Consider the following 17,684-nt stretch of genomic DNA (forward strand, 5'->3'; position numbering starts at 1 on the left):
CTGGTTATCTTGTGGCCTTCACATGGAGCCCTAGGGTAGCCAGGTAGGCAGTCTAGCCGGTCGTGGCCACTGTGCTGCAATGGGCTGTGATACTACATGTGTAGATCTGAATTAGCTCCATCATACCTACAAAACAATCCTCCCACAGCAGATGGAGCCCTTTCTAAGACATGGCCCATTCAGTCTGTGAAAGATAAAGGTACTGCTTTTAATGCTATTACTAAAATACTGTTTCTTAGAACTTATATATTTGTAAGCACATTCTACCTGTACATCATGAGCACAACACATACATGACCAGAGCTGAGGCAATTCTACTGCAAAGAGTTGAGGGTAGAAAGCTATCGAAGATGTCCTCTGCTGTGGTCATGTGACCTGAAGCCCCATAGAATTGTGCTCAAGGGCAGCAAGAACAGGTGATTCATGATCAGAGAGAAAAAGTGCCTGTGGGCCTAGCTGTGTTCTGGGAGCAACATGGTAGTTCAGGAAATGCAGGAAGGAACCTGAGGCCCAGCCACTAGGACACTAGCGATAGGTGGGAGTGGGAGGCTCTTGGGGCAACCTCAAAGCCCTACTCCAAGCTGTCAGGTGTGACACAAGGGGAATAGCTGTCTGTGAAGGCAGCTTGGGCCTTCCAGGTCAGGATGGCTGGATGTTAAAGGCCCTCTCCAGCAGACCTCCACAGCCAGCAGGAGCTCTCAGAACAAGAGACTGTGGCTCAGTTATAACTTTTACATATGATCTATCAGGCATGAAATAGCAGGATCTTGGCTGAGAAGAAATGTAAGGAAAATAGCACTGAGAGATTAGTGTACTCCAGGAACCCACTACCCAGCTCCCAGCACAGATCTACACTGGTGAGGGGCACGGAACTCAGGCTGCACCTCTGCTACCCGGGGGAGACTGGACGGCTGATGCTAAGTCCGTCTTCAGGATTACCAATAGTTAGAAACCGATTACAAACTTGGAGCCATAGGCAACTCTGTCATTAAGACTCAAATGTGAGTTCTCAAGAGACACCATGCAATTTGGTTACCTGCGGATGGCCACTGTTAGTGCCTCGGGAGAACTGGCACAGGGACAGATGACCTCTGGCCTCAGACCTCTGGACTGGAAGACGTTGAGGAAGGCATCACAGGAAGATATGGACCCTGGGTAAAGCAATGGAAGTGAGCAAGACAGGTAACTGGAGGACCAGCGAGGCAAGAGCACAGGTCTACGAGGCACCAGGCTGGCCTGGCAGCCATGCTGAGTCCTGCCCCACAGGCCTGTTTAAACAAGATCACTACTGTAATTCGGCAGAGCAACGCCTTTTAGGGCAGGAGTGATTGCCATAAAACACACAAGATCATTTCCAACCCACCAACAAGAGTCTGGAAGCTTCTGAGAAGAGCCCTAATTTTAGTGTTGTGTTTGTTGCTTAGGTCCTGCCCTCTTGACCTTTCCTGGACCAATAATCGGAACAACTCTTCTGTGCTTCCGGTTCAGGACCAGCACGGAGCCTGCCAGGTGACTGAGGAGCATCTGCAGCCCAACAAGGCCAGACCTGGCCCTAGATGCCCATAGCAGAGGGAGTGCAGCTCCTAGCAGCAGCCTTAGAGATGTGCGATCTACGCACAGCACTGAGGATGTCCTGCCTCTCCCTATGCCCTCTCCTTTGGGTACACTCGGGTCATTCAGGGGTGGCGGGCCTTATCAGTGGGAGCTAGAGATGTAAAAACTTGGCAACAGGGAGGCTCTGCCTGCTCCAGGCTCAAATAACTACAGCCATGGGAACCCTAGAGTCTCATTATAAACCTCTTCCCATGAGGGTATATAAAAGGGAAGGGGCATCTACAGGGGGCTCCAGGCTTCAATTCCTCAGGGAGAGCGGTGTCTCCTAAGAAAAGAAGACAACACATTGTTCCATGCTACCAAGACTGGGCACAGCATCGTAAAAGACCAACACATGAGCTGCGAGCTAAGGCCTACGAAGGAAAAGCTAGCTCTGTGGCACCTGGAGGAATGTGGACGGAGAGAGGGACAGGACAAAGCTATCAGGGCTAACACCGGTTCCCAGATGTGGACGGAGAGAGAAGACAGGACAAAGCTATCAGGGCTAACACTGGTTCCCAGATGTGGACAGAGAGAGGAGGCAAGAAAAAGCTATAGGGCTAACACCGGTTCCCAGATGTGGACAGAGAGAGAAGACAGGACAAAGCTATCAGGGCTAACACTGGTCCCCAGATGTGGCTGGCGAGAGAAGACAGGACAAAGCTATCAGGGCTAACACTGGTCCCCAGATGTGGACAGAGAGAGGAGTCAAGACAAAGCTATAGGGCTAACACCGGGCCCCAGAACAAAAGCACTGGAGGGAGCGTTGTGCTCAAGTGAGCCCTGACTGCAGCTGACTGATAAACAGGAGCTGGGGCAGCTGTGGGTTTGAGTAGGCATAAGTAGCCACGGGTGTAGAAGGAGACACCTTGTTTGTCTCAGGTGTGCACCAAGAGAATGAGAGGCTGTTAGGGGGACTGTGTGCCTGTTCTGTTCTCCTGAAAGGTGGGGTACACAGAAGAATGGGGAGAACGGATTGGTGCTGCAAAAGAAAACCCTGCTCAATAAGTGTCACTTGAGGCTCTCCTAGAGGACTCCTGACACAGGCCTTAGAAGTCCTGGGCCTAAGAGCTCACCAGACCTACAAAAGCAGCTACCTGCAGACTGTTATACACAGGAGGGTCCTCAGGGCTTAGGCGGCAACCATGAGGCATTCCCCCAGAAAGACTTAGGGTTGGTCAGTGACATATGGAAGAAGAGTTGGGTCTTCCCCATAAAGGAAGTTGGGGCTGAGAGTCAAATAGGTAGGAGTCTAACACTAAATACCAGGGGGCTCGGGAGGACCAGAGCAAATCAGGGACCCTATTTATAGCATAATCTTGTGATCTCTTAAAAATGATAACTTTCATTAAAGGTTTTCAACTGTAATGGAGGAGGGTCATCTGTCTATGTGTTACTTTCATTGGTTAATAAAGAAACTGCCTTGGCTTTTGATAGGACAGCAGCTTAGATAGGCGGAGTAGACAGAACAGAATACTGGGAGAAAGAAGCAGAGTCAGGCTGAGGCAGAGAGCTGCCCGCCATGAAGTTGCCAGGTCAGACATGCTAAATCTTTCCAGTAAGCCACGACCTCGTAGTGACATACAGATTATTAGAAATGGGTTAAATCAAGATGTGAGAGTTAGCCAAAAAGAGGCTACAGATAATGGGCCAGGCAGTGTTTAAATTAATACAGTTTCCGTGTAATTATTTCAGGGGTAAGCTAGCTGAGATCTGGGCGGGAACGCAGCCCGCCGCTCCTTCTACACAACTGCATTAAAATTGCCTGTAAATTTAGTGTCTTAATAAACATGTATAAGACCCGCCAGTGAGTCATCAACAAGAGACAGCATGTCACAGGACATTATAGGACACTTATCAAAGCGGTGGTAAAGCTTTAATTTGGATCAACAGGTTCTATTTCAACAGGTTGCTAAGTCCTCCTAGAAGTCAAGAACTATGGGAGCAAACACCATCAGGGCACCCTAGGCCACACAGTCTACTCACAGGGGTTAGCGCCATCAGCCACAATCAGCATGCGCAGAGAGCTCAAACAGACATCCCTCTGCCCTCGCTGTGCCAAGAGGGACCAATGCATATCTCGGGACTTCACCAGGGCGGCCTGGGCTACAAAGAGAAGGGAGTACAGATGTCTCTGTGTCACAGGCCAGGCACCCTAGGTCAGACCCATACAGCTCCCTGATTGTTACCCCAGTCTCTGTGAACCTCTGTGAGCCCTGGTTAGTTGATTATGTGGGCTGTGTTCTTGTGGTGTCCCTGACCCCTCTGGCTCCTACAATCCTTCCTCCCTCTTTTCCATGGAATCCCACGAGTTTCACCTAAGGCTGGGCTGTGGGTCTGCACCTGCTCCTATCTGGTGATGATTTAAGTCTTTCTGGTGATAATTATGCTGGGCTCCAATGAGCCAGGATTTGAATGAACTAATTCAGCCTCAAGGAAGTGCAGAGCCCAGCGAACCTCACTCCCTTCAACCAGGCTCTGTCTTCCTCCATAAAACAGGATGCAAGACATTCTGCAGCAGGAATGCTGATCTGGAGGTTTGCCTGCAGAGTGTGTAGTGTGGCCGTCACTGGCTGGGTGCAGCAGGTCAGAGTCTGGGAAGCTGCTGAGCTCTACTGGACAGGAACAAAGGCTGCTAGAGTTGTGCAGTCACCAGTGAGCAGGGATTTCTGCTCATCAGTGCTGGGAGACTCCACGACCACTGGAAGGCGAGAATAATGGGGCCCAGGATCACAGGTGGCCTTCCTCATCCTGCCTGTCATAGACTGTATCATTTGAACAACAGCCTTGTTACTGGTGGCTTCAAAAGCTCACACTGCACATTAAAAACCATCTCAAATCATATGACTAGGAATACTGCTGTGACTGTGAAGGAAACTTCCAAAGAATAAACTTAGGAGTCCCTGGTCTTCCAATGACAAGCCCAGCTGTCCAGGCTCTGGGCAGATCTGGACCAGGATGGCCTACAGAGACATCCCAAGATGGCTCTCCCGCCCCCACCTGCAGTTCTGTATGTTGCCTTCATGTTTTCTTAATTACTAAAGATCAGCTCAGAGACAATTCTTTAAAGAAAGGTGAGGCAAGTAATGGAAGCTTCCCGCTACCTTTGTAGGAACACACTTTCTGAATCCAGGAGAGTGGGTTGACCTTCATCAGCGCGTATGGGATGCTGATGACGTGCATCCTGTTCATGACACTCTGCAAAAGAGAAACGGGCCAGCTCAGAGAAAGGCAGGATCCATCGGTGCCACGACAAGCAAACCAAACCCAACAAACTGGCATGGCAGCATTTCGCGGGCTTGGCGCATCTCTTGTTCCCACCCCAGTCACTAGCAAACAACACTCACTGTTAAGACTCCATGCCACAAACCAGCATCCCTTTTGAAGTCCAGCACATTCGTTAATGTTTCAGCTGAAAGCGGACACAGAAAGTTAAACTGATGAACAGCTCTTTTTAAGTTCTGCCCACTTCTAGAGCGGTCCCAAGAGGAGTGCATAACCGGCACACCAGAGCTTAAGGGAACAGACACGGCACTTCCGGACACCATGCACCAGTTCACACCAAGCTAAACTGTCTGTGCAGATGACTGGAGACACAGCTCTGGACTGGAGGAGAGAACCATGCCGATCTTCAGTTCAAAAGCACAAGGAACACTACATACACTGTGTACATACTACATACAGGAGAACTACAGAGAGGTCATTGCATGACTTCACCATTCTGAGTGGCCACTTCCCAGAGTCAAGAGACAGGATAACAAACTGCCATGGACGCTCTTATTTCTCAGCTTCCTACCCAGATCCCCCGTTCTCACACCCACAACCCGCAGTCTTCCCTGCACAAAGCTGTGACATGCAAGCCAGAAACACTGCTGCACTATGAATGGCAGTCTCCCTGTCCTTGTTAGCTGAAGAGCCCGGAAAGGAGGCCATGATGGACATGATTAGCAAGTACTAAGTCTAAAGAACTAATACGAGGTGGCTTATAGTTCTAACTTTATTTTGAAGATTTATTTAATATGTATATGGTGCTCTGCCTGCAGGCCCGAAGAGGGCGCCAGATTTCATCATGGATGGTTGTGAGCCACCATGTGGTTGCTGGGAATTGAACTCTGGTCCTCTGGAAGAGCAGTCACTGCTCTTAACCATTGAGCCATCTCTCCAGCCCTATAGTTCTAACTTTTAAAAGTCATTAAAGTGCTTGAAATCCTCCTCAAATCTCCACAAAGTTTTTTAAATTATGTCCACAAGCTAACCCTTGAGATTAAACATTCAGATTTTATGTATTTAAATATGTCATTCAGTTTTACTTTCTAGTTTTGCTCAATTTCAGTTTGTAATGTAAGAAAACTACTATGAGTTCAACTTTGGTTTTTAAAATAATGTATTTCATATTGATCCCGAAACATATGCAATTACTACTTAGTAATATAAAATAATTTTAATTTAAAATGCTAACAGTAAATGGGGGTGGCTTTTTAACAAAGATAATCTAAGATCGTTAATGTTATACTTAAGCATTTACATGCATGATTGCTCAGGCCACAAATACATTTACTGAAAATGAAAACAGTGCAGGAAAGGATGTCCCAGGCTGAGTGTATTCTACTTTTTATAACACACAATGCACTGCCCTTCAGTACATCCACAACTGATCCAGCTCATTACGCATCAATGAATCACTGGTGCACAAGGCTCACATGCTGTAAAGTCAGTGTTAGTCAGACATTCCCAGGCTCTGAAGAGGGGCACCTTAAACCCCCCAGTCCTGCACAAGCCAAGACTTTCTCCCAAGGGTACCAGGAGAAGCTATACCCCCTGCTGGGGGCAGCTGCATTAAAAGTTAATGTGCTCTACACAGCAACAGATTCTAGGGTGAGAGCAGGCGTGTCACGTGCCTAGCAGGCAGGAAGAGCTGCAACCCTGAATGCATGACCTTACCTTCCATGTAACCGCATGCCTGGGTCAGCGCCTGGCACTGTGCCAGCAGCGATGAATGGGACACAGTGACCCCTACCGTGCTGCCTTCTTTGCTGGTTTTATACTGTAAAATTTCAAGGAAGAAAAACAGCAATATATATATTTCTGTAACCACACCAAACAGAGGAGGCTGAGGATGCTTAAGAAGCAGCAGCTGGAGTCCTCTCTCCCTTATTAGCATCCAAAGCCTTTCCAGTCTAGCTCTTAAGGGACCTGGAAGAGTGGTCGCAGCTGTATCCTACTGCCTGTATTCTAGGGAGGACAATTAGGGATGAATCAAGTCAGAGGGAAACCTGAAATGACCCAAGTAAGGTTCCAGGTGACACTTTATACATCCGGGGTAGATGTGAGATAGGAACACTTGGTCTAAAGACAATTAAGTAGTTATCTGTCTTATAAAAACCAGGCCCAGGACAAGAGGGATGTTATCTGTGCACCAAATGAGCATGTCCTTACTTCAATGTAGGCAGTCCCGGACCCTGTGTCCTGGGCCAGCGGATACCAGTCTTTGGGAGGCTTGGTCAGATGCTTCCCATCAATCACCAGCCAGGCAAGGGGAGGCCAACCTATGACAGCAAACAGGATAAGGGCGAAAGGCAGTCAGAAGGCTTTACTCCACACGTGTGGAACCTGTGCTTAACGGGCAGTCACCAGCCCCAGGGCTGTGGGGGTCAAGTTTTATTTCCATTTCCTTCTACTTAAATAGATATGCTTAGAGTATAACAGGTGAAGATACTCAATCACGAAAGCCTTGAATAAGTATCACTTTTGCTAAAGACCCACCAGGCTTGTGGGGTTTTCTGCACAGCATGCCTAGGAGGCAAAGCCAAGTACCAGCTGTAGCCAGAACACAGACCTCCTGAGTCCAGGAGCCTCACCTTTGAAAGTCGCCACCTCTCCTGTTGGTGCTTTGGGTAGGCCCTTCTGGCAGGCGTCTGTGGTCAGGGCCAGGGTCACCCCACAGCTGCCCAGGAGAAACCCAACCTGCTGGCTGCCTGCATCCTGCAGAAGACAGAGCAATGGCAGCTGAGGTGGAGGGACAGAGCACTGACGGTCAGGCTCTGATTCTTTTACCCTTCAGAAAACTTACAAAATCATCCAGGCTTATTATTGGCAGGTTATTTTATTTTCATAAAAATAAGACAATTATCTTGAAATTTAGAAAGCATTTTTTGTTTTACTTATAGCAAAATATAAAGGTCTGGATAGTGGACTAATTTCTTGAAGTTTATTCTTATAAGTGAAATTTGGAAACATTTTAGTTAACTATAACACAACAGCAGTGTACATGGAATCATGTCTGGAGCTCACAGATGACTCTGCAGGTGTGCCCATCACAGTCACACTGCACACAACAGCACATAGATTCTGCAGGTATGCCCATCATAGTCACACTGTGCACAACACCACACAGCTGACTCTGGAGGTATGCCCATCACAGTCACACTGCACACAACAGCACACAGACTCTGTAGGTGTGCCCATCACAGCCACACTGTGCATAACAACACCTTCCTTCACTCAGATCTCCTTTTATGTATGACCTGCAATTTTCATCATTTCCTTCAAGCTTAACAAATCTTGAGCTTTTTCTCTAAGAATCATTGTACTCAAGTGCATGGTCCTCACACCAGACCCCTGGAGATACACAGATCTTATTTATGCATTTCATTTTTTGAATTCTTGAGCATTTATTATTCATAAAGTTCATGTTGACAATTGCATGAATATAGAGAATAAGTGGACAGAAATGCCTGATTGTCTAGAACACGTGACTAATCTGCTCAGTATTTTTCAAAAATCAAACTACTGATATCCGAAATGGTACAGCCATCGAGAGCAACCAAGTCCCTCACACTACCAACTTATGAGTGAGAAACTGCCTGCCACATAAGTGAACAAGAAGTGCATGGGAACTTCTGTCCTTTTGACATTACAGTTAGCTCTATAAATAAAACCCCAGAAAAGCTTGTTGAGGCACAAATTCTGTTCACTGGAGGACAAAACACTCATGTTTTCTTTTGGGAAATTCAGACAGATGAAATGACAGCTCTGCCCACCCGAGAGCAGCGTCTGTGGGCAATGACAGCTGTGTCCACCCGAGAGCAGCGTCTGTGGGCAATGACAGCTGTGTCCACCCGAGAGCAGCGTCTGTGGGCAATGACAGCTGTGTCCACCCGAGAGCAGTGTCTGTGGGCAATGACAGCTGTGTCCACCCGAGAGCAGCGTCTGTGGGCAATGACAGCTGTGTCCACCCGAGAGCAGTGTCTTTGGGCAAACTCCTAGCTGCTCTCTACAGTCCTGGGAGGCCTGTTAGAGCCTTGCCCCATCCAAGCACCTGCTTAAGCCAGCACCCCAGTGTGAGGAGGAAGCGAGTCACCCTGCACCCACAGAGACCTGCAGGGGCACTGCGGCCTGGGCCTGATCCACTTCTGTACCTTTCTTGTCAGTGGTACTTCTATAGGGACAGGAACCAGCTCTGCCAGGAGACACCCATAAAATGCAACCATGAACATTACAGGGTCACTATTCGGAAACACAAGTGCCACCTACAAGAAGAAAACAACAAAAACCGTGAGATCTCAGGAATGACTGAGACTTTTCATCTTTTAGAATTTCTGTTAGTTAAAGATTAGATAATTTATAGGTTTTTTTTCACATTTACTTCAGAAAATCTAATTTTGAGCAAGGATACACAGAAATAACCTGTCTCAAAGAAAATCTGATGTCAAAATTCATTCTTGCCCTTCAAATTTCCTTATTCATGTAACTCTGAATAAACAGTTGTAGGTGGCAGCCTTTACTACACACAGAACAAAAACGTTTAGAGCCAAGGCCTTTCAATGCACGCAGACTGAGAGCCAGATCTCACACCCATCCACTGGCCGGCACTACCAATGAACAGTCCCATCACCAGGTTTGGTGGCAAGTGTCATAACCTACTATGCCATCTTGCTCATCCAAATTTTATATTTTGAAATACTTCTTCCCTTGCATTCTACTTTTAAAAATAATTAGGTGTCCAAATTGTTTCCTATAATCATATAAATATTTATTTGGGTCCACCATAATCCCAACTGTCACTAAAAAATACTATCTGAGCAGGGCAGTGGGGGCACACACCTTTAATCCCAGCACTTGGGAGGCAGAGGCAGGCGGATCTCTGTGAGTTCAAGGCCAGCCTGGTCTACAAGAGCTAGTTCAAGGACAGGCTCCAAAGATACAGAGAAAAAAAAACTATCTGGACAAATTCATAGCTAGTTATGAAATAAAATTTTGTGCCAACAGGTTGTTATACACGCCTTTAATCCAGCACTCAAGAGGCAGGCAGAGCTCTGTGAGTCTGAGGCCAGCCTCGTCTACAGATCAGGACAGCCAGGGCTACACAGAGAAACTATGACTTAAAAAAAAAAACAAAATAACCCCCCAAGAAAATCGCAAGACCCAGATATAGTAACTGGTCTTGTAATCATAAGGATTAAGCCAGAATAGCATTTAATTGAGAGCCTTTGAAAAGACAAACAGTGGCTTCCCTTAGCCCTCAACTTCTAAGACAAAATTCAAGCTGTACCTATTTACCTTCATTTTGTACTTCCAGTTTACAAGCTGCATACCTACCAAGTTTGCTGACAAGAAAGCCCTTTCCTCCTAAAGATGATTTAACAGTGGATGTCTCAGCTATAACTTAAGACAAGACATTTGGTGGAGAAAGGGTGTCTTTGGGGAATCTACTCTGCGGGGGTATGTTTATGACTCTGGACACCATCATAGCAGCTTGAGTTTTCCAGCTGACTGGTAGGTAACTCCGTCACCACGATCTCCTTGACCTTTCATTGTGACCCTCTCTGTAGAGACTCTCTCGCAAGTCAAGAAAGTATCTGGAGGTCTCTGTCTCTGTCAGAATGCTTTTCAGAACAGATAAACTGGGGGCTGGGGAGACGCCTCCAGTGGCAAAGTGTATGTCACGCCAGCATGAGGACCTGAGCTTCATCCCCAAAGCCCACATTTTAAAAGTCAGGTATGGTGGTGTGCACCTGTAATCCCTGCAGTGGGGAGTGGAGAGAGTGGATCCCTGGGGCTCTACGGCCAGTGAGAGACCCTGCCTGGAAAGACATGGTAAACAGGACACCTGAGGTTGTACTGTCCTCTCCATGCATGAGCACACATGTTCTGCAAATCTTCAAACATGTTTGGAAATGGAAGTGCAGGCTAAATATCATATTCCCTCTGGATTGCTGAAGCTACCTCCTCCATTGTTACCGCTGAGACGTCCTAAAGCCACTGTGACGAGCAGTTTATTCTCTACTCCCACCCCCCAAAATCTCTGAGATTCTTTTCCGGGTCCCTGAGGTCACACAGTTCTGGAGTATGCTTTGGAGCAGGTCTGCACATGCCCTTCAGTGTGCACACTGTCCTGCTGCCAGGTGCAGGGCTTCACTCTGTCACTGCTGCATTCAAGTGGCTCTGCTTTCTGGTCTGTGTCTCTTCTGGATTCGTATTATATGTCAGGTGCTGCGTCTTGAATATGCTAGACTTCTGTCTTGTTTCTCTTTCTGTTCTTTCTATGTTTGCTTCTCTCTTCTGCTCTCACCTCTCTCATTCTCTCTCCCTCTCTCTCTGTCTGTCAACATTTTACCTGCACGTATGCGTATGCGCATGACATGCAAGCAGAGGACACTGAACTGGAGTTATGAACCACCATGTGGGTACTGGGAACTGAACCCAGGTCCTCTGAAAGAGCAAGGGCCCTTTGCCACTGAGCTACCATCTCTCAAGCCCCTCATTTTGGTTTCCTAAGACAGAGCATCACCATGTAAACGAGGCCACCCTGGAGTTCAAAATCTTCTGACTCCCTAGTGCAGGCACGCTCCATGCCCAGGTCATTTCCACTTCCTGGTCCTTTTCCTAATTTATAAAACATTTTAATTTCAGATCTTGGAAAATGTTAATATTTAGAAACCTTGTTTTCTTTTTCTCAAATTATTTTATTTACTATGTATACAGTGTTCTGTCTGCATGTATGCCTGCAGGCAGAAGAAGGCATCAGATCTCACCACAGATGGTTGTGAGCCTCTATGTGGTTGCTGGGAAATGAACTCAGGATCTCTGGAAGAGCAGCCAGTGCTCTTAACCTCTGATCCATCTCTCCAGCCCTAGAAACCTTGTTTTGTGTACCTAGTTTTTCTGCTTTCCTCCTTCCTTTCTCATTCAGCCTGTCTTCTCTCTGCTTTGTCTGTGAGCGGTTTTAAACGGGGCTTCACAGGAAGCTGATGTGGAACGGAGCTCACACGAGAGAGGAAAGCAATGGCAGGATCCTGGAATTCTCACCGTCTTCTCAATCGACACTTTTCTGTTGGATGGCTGCTAGCAAGACACCCCACTTTCATCGTCTTCTTCCACCTTCCACCCTGACCTCCTAGTAACTAGGGGTAAACTCTCTTCAGCCTGCCCGGAGCAGTTCAATCCACTGTAGCGTCCTCCGATGACAGAAATCCTCCACCCTGACTCTATATCCAGTTATCCGCAGTAGCCACACGTGCCTGGCTGCTGAGTCCTTGGTGTGACATCATTTAATTCTCATCAGAATTTTTTTCCTATTAATAAGCATTTTCCCATTTCTAATGTTAAACTGTAATTCTAAACAACTGATAGAACACCAATTTCAATAAGATATATATTTAGGTCTCGATTTTGACTCATTCCAATACAGTTACATTCTGGCTACTCACTCTGTCTCCAGGCTTAAGCAGTGCTTCGTTCTTACTAGTCAGTTTATTAAGTAGAGTATAAGCTAGCTTTAAACTCCGACTCCAGAGTTTGCCTAAAATAAAACAAAAGTAACAAGCAATGTTAATTTGTAAGAGGCTAACAGCTAACATTTAATGCAGCGAGCACATGTCTATAGAAGGCCATTTCTCGACCAGTAGGTTCAGTTTCCAGCTAGTAACTGTTTAGTGCAACATTGCCAGGACCATCACAGCTTCTTTCAAAAAATCCTGAAGTTATTTCTATTTATACAAATGGGATTTTATTACAAAAATCAGTCATCAGAAAGACCATACTACGTATATGTATGTATAACTTCTAAGGAACATGATCACATTTCACACTGCTTTTTCCAACTAACAGCTCATTGTGGTGGTGCACACCTTTAATCCCAGCACTCAGGAGGCAGAGGCAGGTGGATCACTTTGAGTTCAAGGCCTACAGACCAAGTTTCAGGACAGCCAGGGCTACATAGTTAGACTCCGTCTCAAGTACAAAGACGAACAAAAAAGAAGGTGTTCCATCTCGGCACACTTCTCTGCTCTATAATGTGCACCAATGCTGTGTGGCCCATACACAACAGTACGAGGTAAACAGGTCGCACAACGCGCCTGCTGATACTTGCCGTAGGTGAGGGTGTAGGTGGCTTTCCCCGCTGTGTCCAAGGCAGTCAGGCAGGGGGCTTTGGGCTGTGTTGTGCCCCAGAGCTGCAGCGCAGACAGCAGAGATGGTGGTCCCGAAGTCCCCACCGACAGAGGCTCTCCCTTCAGCACTGCCATCTGATCTCCCTCAGGTTTGGGCTGATTTGGATCTGGCTGTTGAACTATAAAGCAACATCAAGATTTTAAACCTGACATTTGAGAGTACTGTGCACACATCTGTTTACTAACAACTGTACTTTGTGGTTTCACATTGTAGTCAAATTTATAAAAAAAAAAAAATGACAGTAATCTGATTAGATTTTGTTTTCCACCATTGCAGTCACAGACAGATTAATGAATGGGCTAAAGGAAAGCTGGTTACAGACAATAATTTTGAGACAAAACCTACTCGCCATTCTATTAACACAATGTCACCTGATAAAGCTGACCACAGGACAACATTTCTGCTTTCCTCGCTGGGGGATGCACTGTGGTATGGGGAACCCTGCAGCTGCAAAGCAGGGGCAGGAAGGCTTTATAGAGCCTGAGAAACAGGTCCAAGACACCGGCTCACTTCAGATCAAGTGAGCAGAACCACCTCTGCAGTCAGACAGCAAAACCACCAGCACTGGGGCTAGAGAGACCACTAGGCGGTTAAGAACGTAACTGCTCTTAGGTCTCAGAATCCATTAACTCCAGTACCAGGGAAGCAGATGCCCTCTTCTGACCTCTGCAGGAACCAACCACACATATAGCACATACACTCATATGCAGGCAAAATATTCACACATAAAATAAAATGAAAAAGCTTAATAATTTAAAACAATCACCAGCATTATTTGAGAGAACTGGCCGAGTGTTCAATAAAACTGCTCTATAAGGCTGTGGACATAGCTTAGTGGTAGAGTACTTAGCTACATGTGTGAGGCCCTGGGTTCAATTTCCAACCTAGGCTTGGGGTGGGGGAAGGACTTTTCTTTCCAAGAAACTGCTGGCTGAGCGTGGTGGTACCCACCTGCAGTCCCAGCTCCGAAAAGACTGGGGGAGGTAGGAAAATTGCAACTTTAAGCTAGGATGAGCCCTCTGCCCCCCAAAAGACTAAGGATCAGCTATACAGTGACTGTTGCCTGCACCACACACACACATACACACACACACCACACACACACCACACACACACACACACAGCAAGGTAGCAAGAATCATCTGTACAGTAATTATTGCCTGCACCACACACACACACACACACACACACACACAAGCACGCGCACACACACATGCACAAGCATGAACACTCACGTACATATGCATACACATGAACACAACACGCACACTCATGCACACACATGCATTACCACTGCCTTATTTCTCTTATTTTTGCTAGTTTTCTTTTAAGAAATAAATCTATATTCTTTCTTTTCTAAATAAATACTCATTTATAAATGAGGAGCTAAAATTTAGAAAAGAAGTCAAAGGTAAGTTAAAAATCAAATGTTTTATTTAAATCTGTAGAAATTCGGGTTTAAAGTTTAAATCAAAATTTAAATAATCTGAAAAAAAAAGGTTAACTGATCTAAATTAAACAAAATACAGGCCATATTTTTATGAGGTGCTAACCTCCGGACTGGATGCACAGAGAAATGCTACATTGCTTTAATCTGAGCCCTAAGATTCCTACTGCTCGTGTACTGGGAGCAGTCAGTGTGGCTCCAGACTCCCCGCTGCACATGCTGACCCATATTTCACTGTGTCACAACACGCGGTAACTCACAGGAAATACACAGCTGCCTGCGTCCAGACTTGGTGGCCACACTAATCACGAAAACATGGAAGACCAAGTCAGAGAACACTACCTTCCAATAATTCCTCAAAGTCATCCACGAAGAACTCCTTCAGCGGAGGGCGCTTTGGCCTCTTCAGGGTGTTCAGGAGCTGCTGGATTTTGGAGGACACCCTGCTGTTCACCGGCACACCTGTCCAGGGAAGAGCAGAGAGGACGGAAGCTGTGTGATGCCACACCCACCGGAGCGTGCACTGGGTGGGAGGTTTGACAATGTTACAGAAGAACTTCAGGTGACTGTCCAAGCAGCGTGATGTCTCTGTCAATTCTAGAGTGTTGGAAGTTGCTTACAATGTACTTCCTGTTTACTTGGTAATGTTATATTCTTCTGGGGTCTTTGGTGGAGTTGAAAACAGAGGGTTATAGTTATAGTTTTCCTTTGTTATGATAAAAGATAAATTAGATATGAAATTTTAGACTCACAAAGAAATATTGTAACTATAATCCTTGCTTGATACCTATTTTGTTATATGTAATTTTACTATGTCCAAATTAAAACCTTTCTTTTTATTTAGACAGAAAAGGAGAGATGATGTGGGAAGTCCTTCTGCATATGTGATGTTTTTATTAGTTAATGAATAAAACTGTTTTGGCCAATGGCATAGCAGAGTAAAGCCAGGCAGGAGATCAGAACAGAGATAGAGAGAATAGGCAGTCAGAGAGATGTCATGTAGCTGCCTAAGAAGCAAAAGGTAACAAACCACGAGGCTTGTCATAAAACATAAAATAATAGAAATGAATTAATTTAAGATGTAAGAGGGGCTGGAGAGATGGCTCAGTGGTTAAGAGCATTGCCTGCTCTTCCAAAGGTCCTGAGTTCAATTTCCAGCAACCACATGGTGGCTCACAACCATCTGTAAAGTTGTCTGGTGCCCTCTTCTGGTCTGCAGACAGAATATTGTATACATAATGAGTAAATAAATATTTTTTAAAAAAAAGATGTAAGAGTTAGTTAATAAGAATCCTGAGCTAGTAGGCCAGTGTTGGAAATAACACAGTTTCCGTGTGATTATTCAGATCTGGGAGGCTGGGAAACGAAAGGGCAGACTCTGACTACAAGCTACCTTAAATCCAATCAGATAATAGTTGATCATTCCCATAACATTAATGCCACTATTACACCAGTGGGCAAGACTTGTCAGGCCAGTAGTTATTTTAGCTTGCAGGGTTCACAGTTAGATCAGATTGTTGATTAATTTTCTTTCCCAGGAGAATACTTTCCAGCACTGTAAAAACTGGCCAATAGGGATTAAAAAAACATTTCAGGTTGGTAATATCTTAATTTTTCTTTGTCTTATGACTAAAGTATGTGGTACCTTCAACAATAGGGTCTTACCCTCCTGTGAATTTTTAGATGAGTTTATTTCTGAAAACAATTCACTAAGATTTTCATAAGGATTATATGATGAATTTATAGAGTGCTTTGGGTAATCCTAATTTAACTTAACATAATTTGAAACTGATCTTTCTGTGATGGCTGTGTAAATTGCTACTTCAATGAAGCTATTTATTAATTTTATCTGTATGAATGCATTTATCTTTTGAAATTGCCAGACAAGATCATATCATCTACAAACGGGACAGCTTTACTTCTTCCTTTACAGTTTGGATACCTTTTATTTGTTTACTTTTCTCTGCTTGGTTTCTCTGACTAAGGTTTCCACTTTTTTGTGGAGTAGAAGCGCAGATAAAGCAGGCATCCTTGCTGTGTCTCACCGTGCTGTATCTTGAGACACTATAAAACTGCCTTGGTCTTTCAAGAGCTAGCTTTCGGCTTGTGTTTCTACTGTGTTGTCTTGTGTGTGGGTATTAAGGTTCAGTCTTATACATATTATTTCTTTCCTTCTACTTTCGATTTATTTTGTTCTTTTTCCGCTTAAGGAAACTCTTAGAAGACTGAGTTCAGACATTTTTATTTTCTAATATTATTTAAAGCTCTAAGTCCCCTCCAAACATCCTTCACTGAGTCTGCACCAACCTCAAAGGCTGCCAAGGATGTGAGGCACGGCACCCAGCTTGCCATGGCGACTCTGAGTATAGGAACTTTCCACAGCTGCTTATTTCCCTTCTCCAAAACTGGAAGGGGGAGCTGTTTCCTAGTTATTTCCAGTTATTCTTCTACATGATGTTTTCTATGGTAACATTCACTGCACACTGGTTTCTGTTTATTTGCACAGAAGAATCATATAAGTCTGGCTTAACTAGAGAAAGGGACGACACAAAGGCCATGGCAGAGAACCATGATGCTGTTTCAGAAGATCAAGAGAAGCGGCTCTTACCGCCCGCGGTTTCCAGCACGGTCCTGCCATGCCCTCGAGGAACGCCTCTCACGGACGCCACCTGTGGACGCTCGTAGTGGGAGTGCTCCGCCAGCCCCGTGGTGACATCGGGTGGGGCAGAGTGCAGATCTGATGTTTGAAAACATACCCGAATAACAGCGATTAGTTCAGCAAGCAGTAAGTGTTTCTCCGAACCTGCCAGTCTAGAGTTTCACTGTCTGAGCTCTAAGCAAGGGATTAATTATGCTATCCTGAAAGTTTGTTTTCCTGGCAGGGCCCTATACACCCCAACATGTGCCATGCAGAAATGTGTGAATGTGTTGGGAGGTGTCTCAATTCAACCCCTTAAAGGACAGACACAGAGTGTTTGCTCTGGCAGCACTAGAAAGACCTAGAACCACCAACTCTGTCAGAGTCCACAGGAAATCTGCTTACTATTACAACAGTCTAACAAGATCGTAGTTGGAAAGTTTCTCTCAAGGAAACAAATTTAATTTGAAATAAAATGCTACTAAATCTTTTTTGTTACATTGTGGAGAAACAACTAGCCTTGTAACTTCCCTAAAAATAGGCTGGATGCTGTAA

General features: G+C 45.5%; 1 protein-coding gene across 3 annotated transcripts in view; it reads right to left on the reverse strand.

Annotated features, from left to right (window-relative positions):
- Positions 1–17,684, reverse strand: part of Dip2a (DIP2 acetate--CoA ligase A) — a 79,055-nt gene that overhangs the window by 29,833 nt on the left and 31,538 nt on the right. For all 3 annotated transcript variants that reach the window (XM_087898262.1, XM_087898260.1, XM_087898261.1), the window contains 12 exons: positions 17,100–17,228; positions 14,834–14,953; positions 12,965–13,162; positions 12,303–12,394; positions 9,012–9,122; positions 7,452–7,575; positions 7,030–7,139; positions 6,535–6,637; positions 4,941–5,005; positions 4,698–4,791; positions 3,580–3,699; positions 1,037–1,151 (listed from right to left, as the gene is read on the reverse strand). In XM_087898262.1, the coding sequence (XP_087754388.1) occupies positions 1,037–1,151; positions 3,580–3,699; positions 4,698–4,791; positions 4,941–5,005; positions 6,535–6,637; positions 7,030–7,139; positions 7,452–7,575; positions 9,012–9,122; positions 12,303–12,394; positions 12,965–13,162; positions 14,834–14,953; positions 17,100–17,228 (1,381 nt within the window). The remainder of the gene's footprint in view (positions 1–1,036; positions 1,152–3,579; positions 3,700–4,697; positions 4,792–4,940; positions 5,006–6,534; positions 6,638–7,029; positions 7,140–7,451; positions 7,576–9,011; positions 9,123–12,302; positions 12,395–12,964; positions 13,163–14,833; positions 14,954–17,099; positions 17,229–17,684) is intronic.

Source organism: Myodes glareolus, chromosome 18 (genome assembly GCF_982192425.1).
Source record: "Myodes glareolus chromosome 18, mMyoGla1.1, whole genome shotgun sequence".
In the NCBI taxonomy this organism is placed as follows: domain Eukaryota; kingdom Metazoa; phylum Chordata; class Mammalia; order Rodentia; family Cricetidae; genus Myodes; species Myodes glareolus.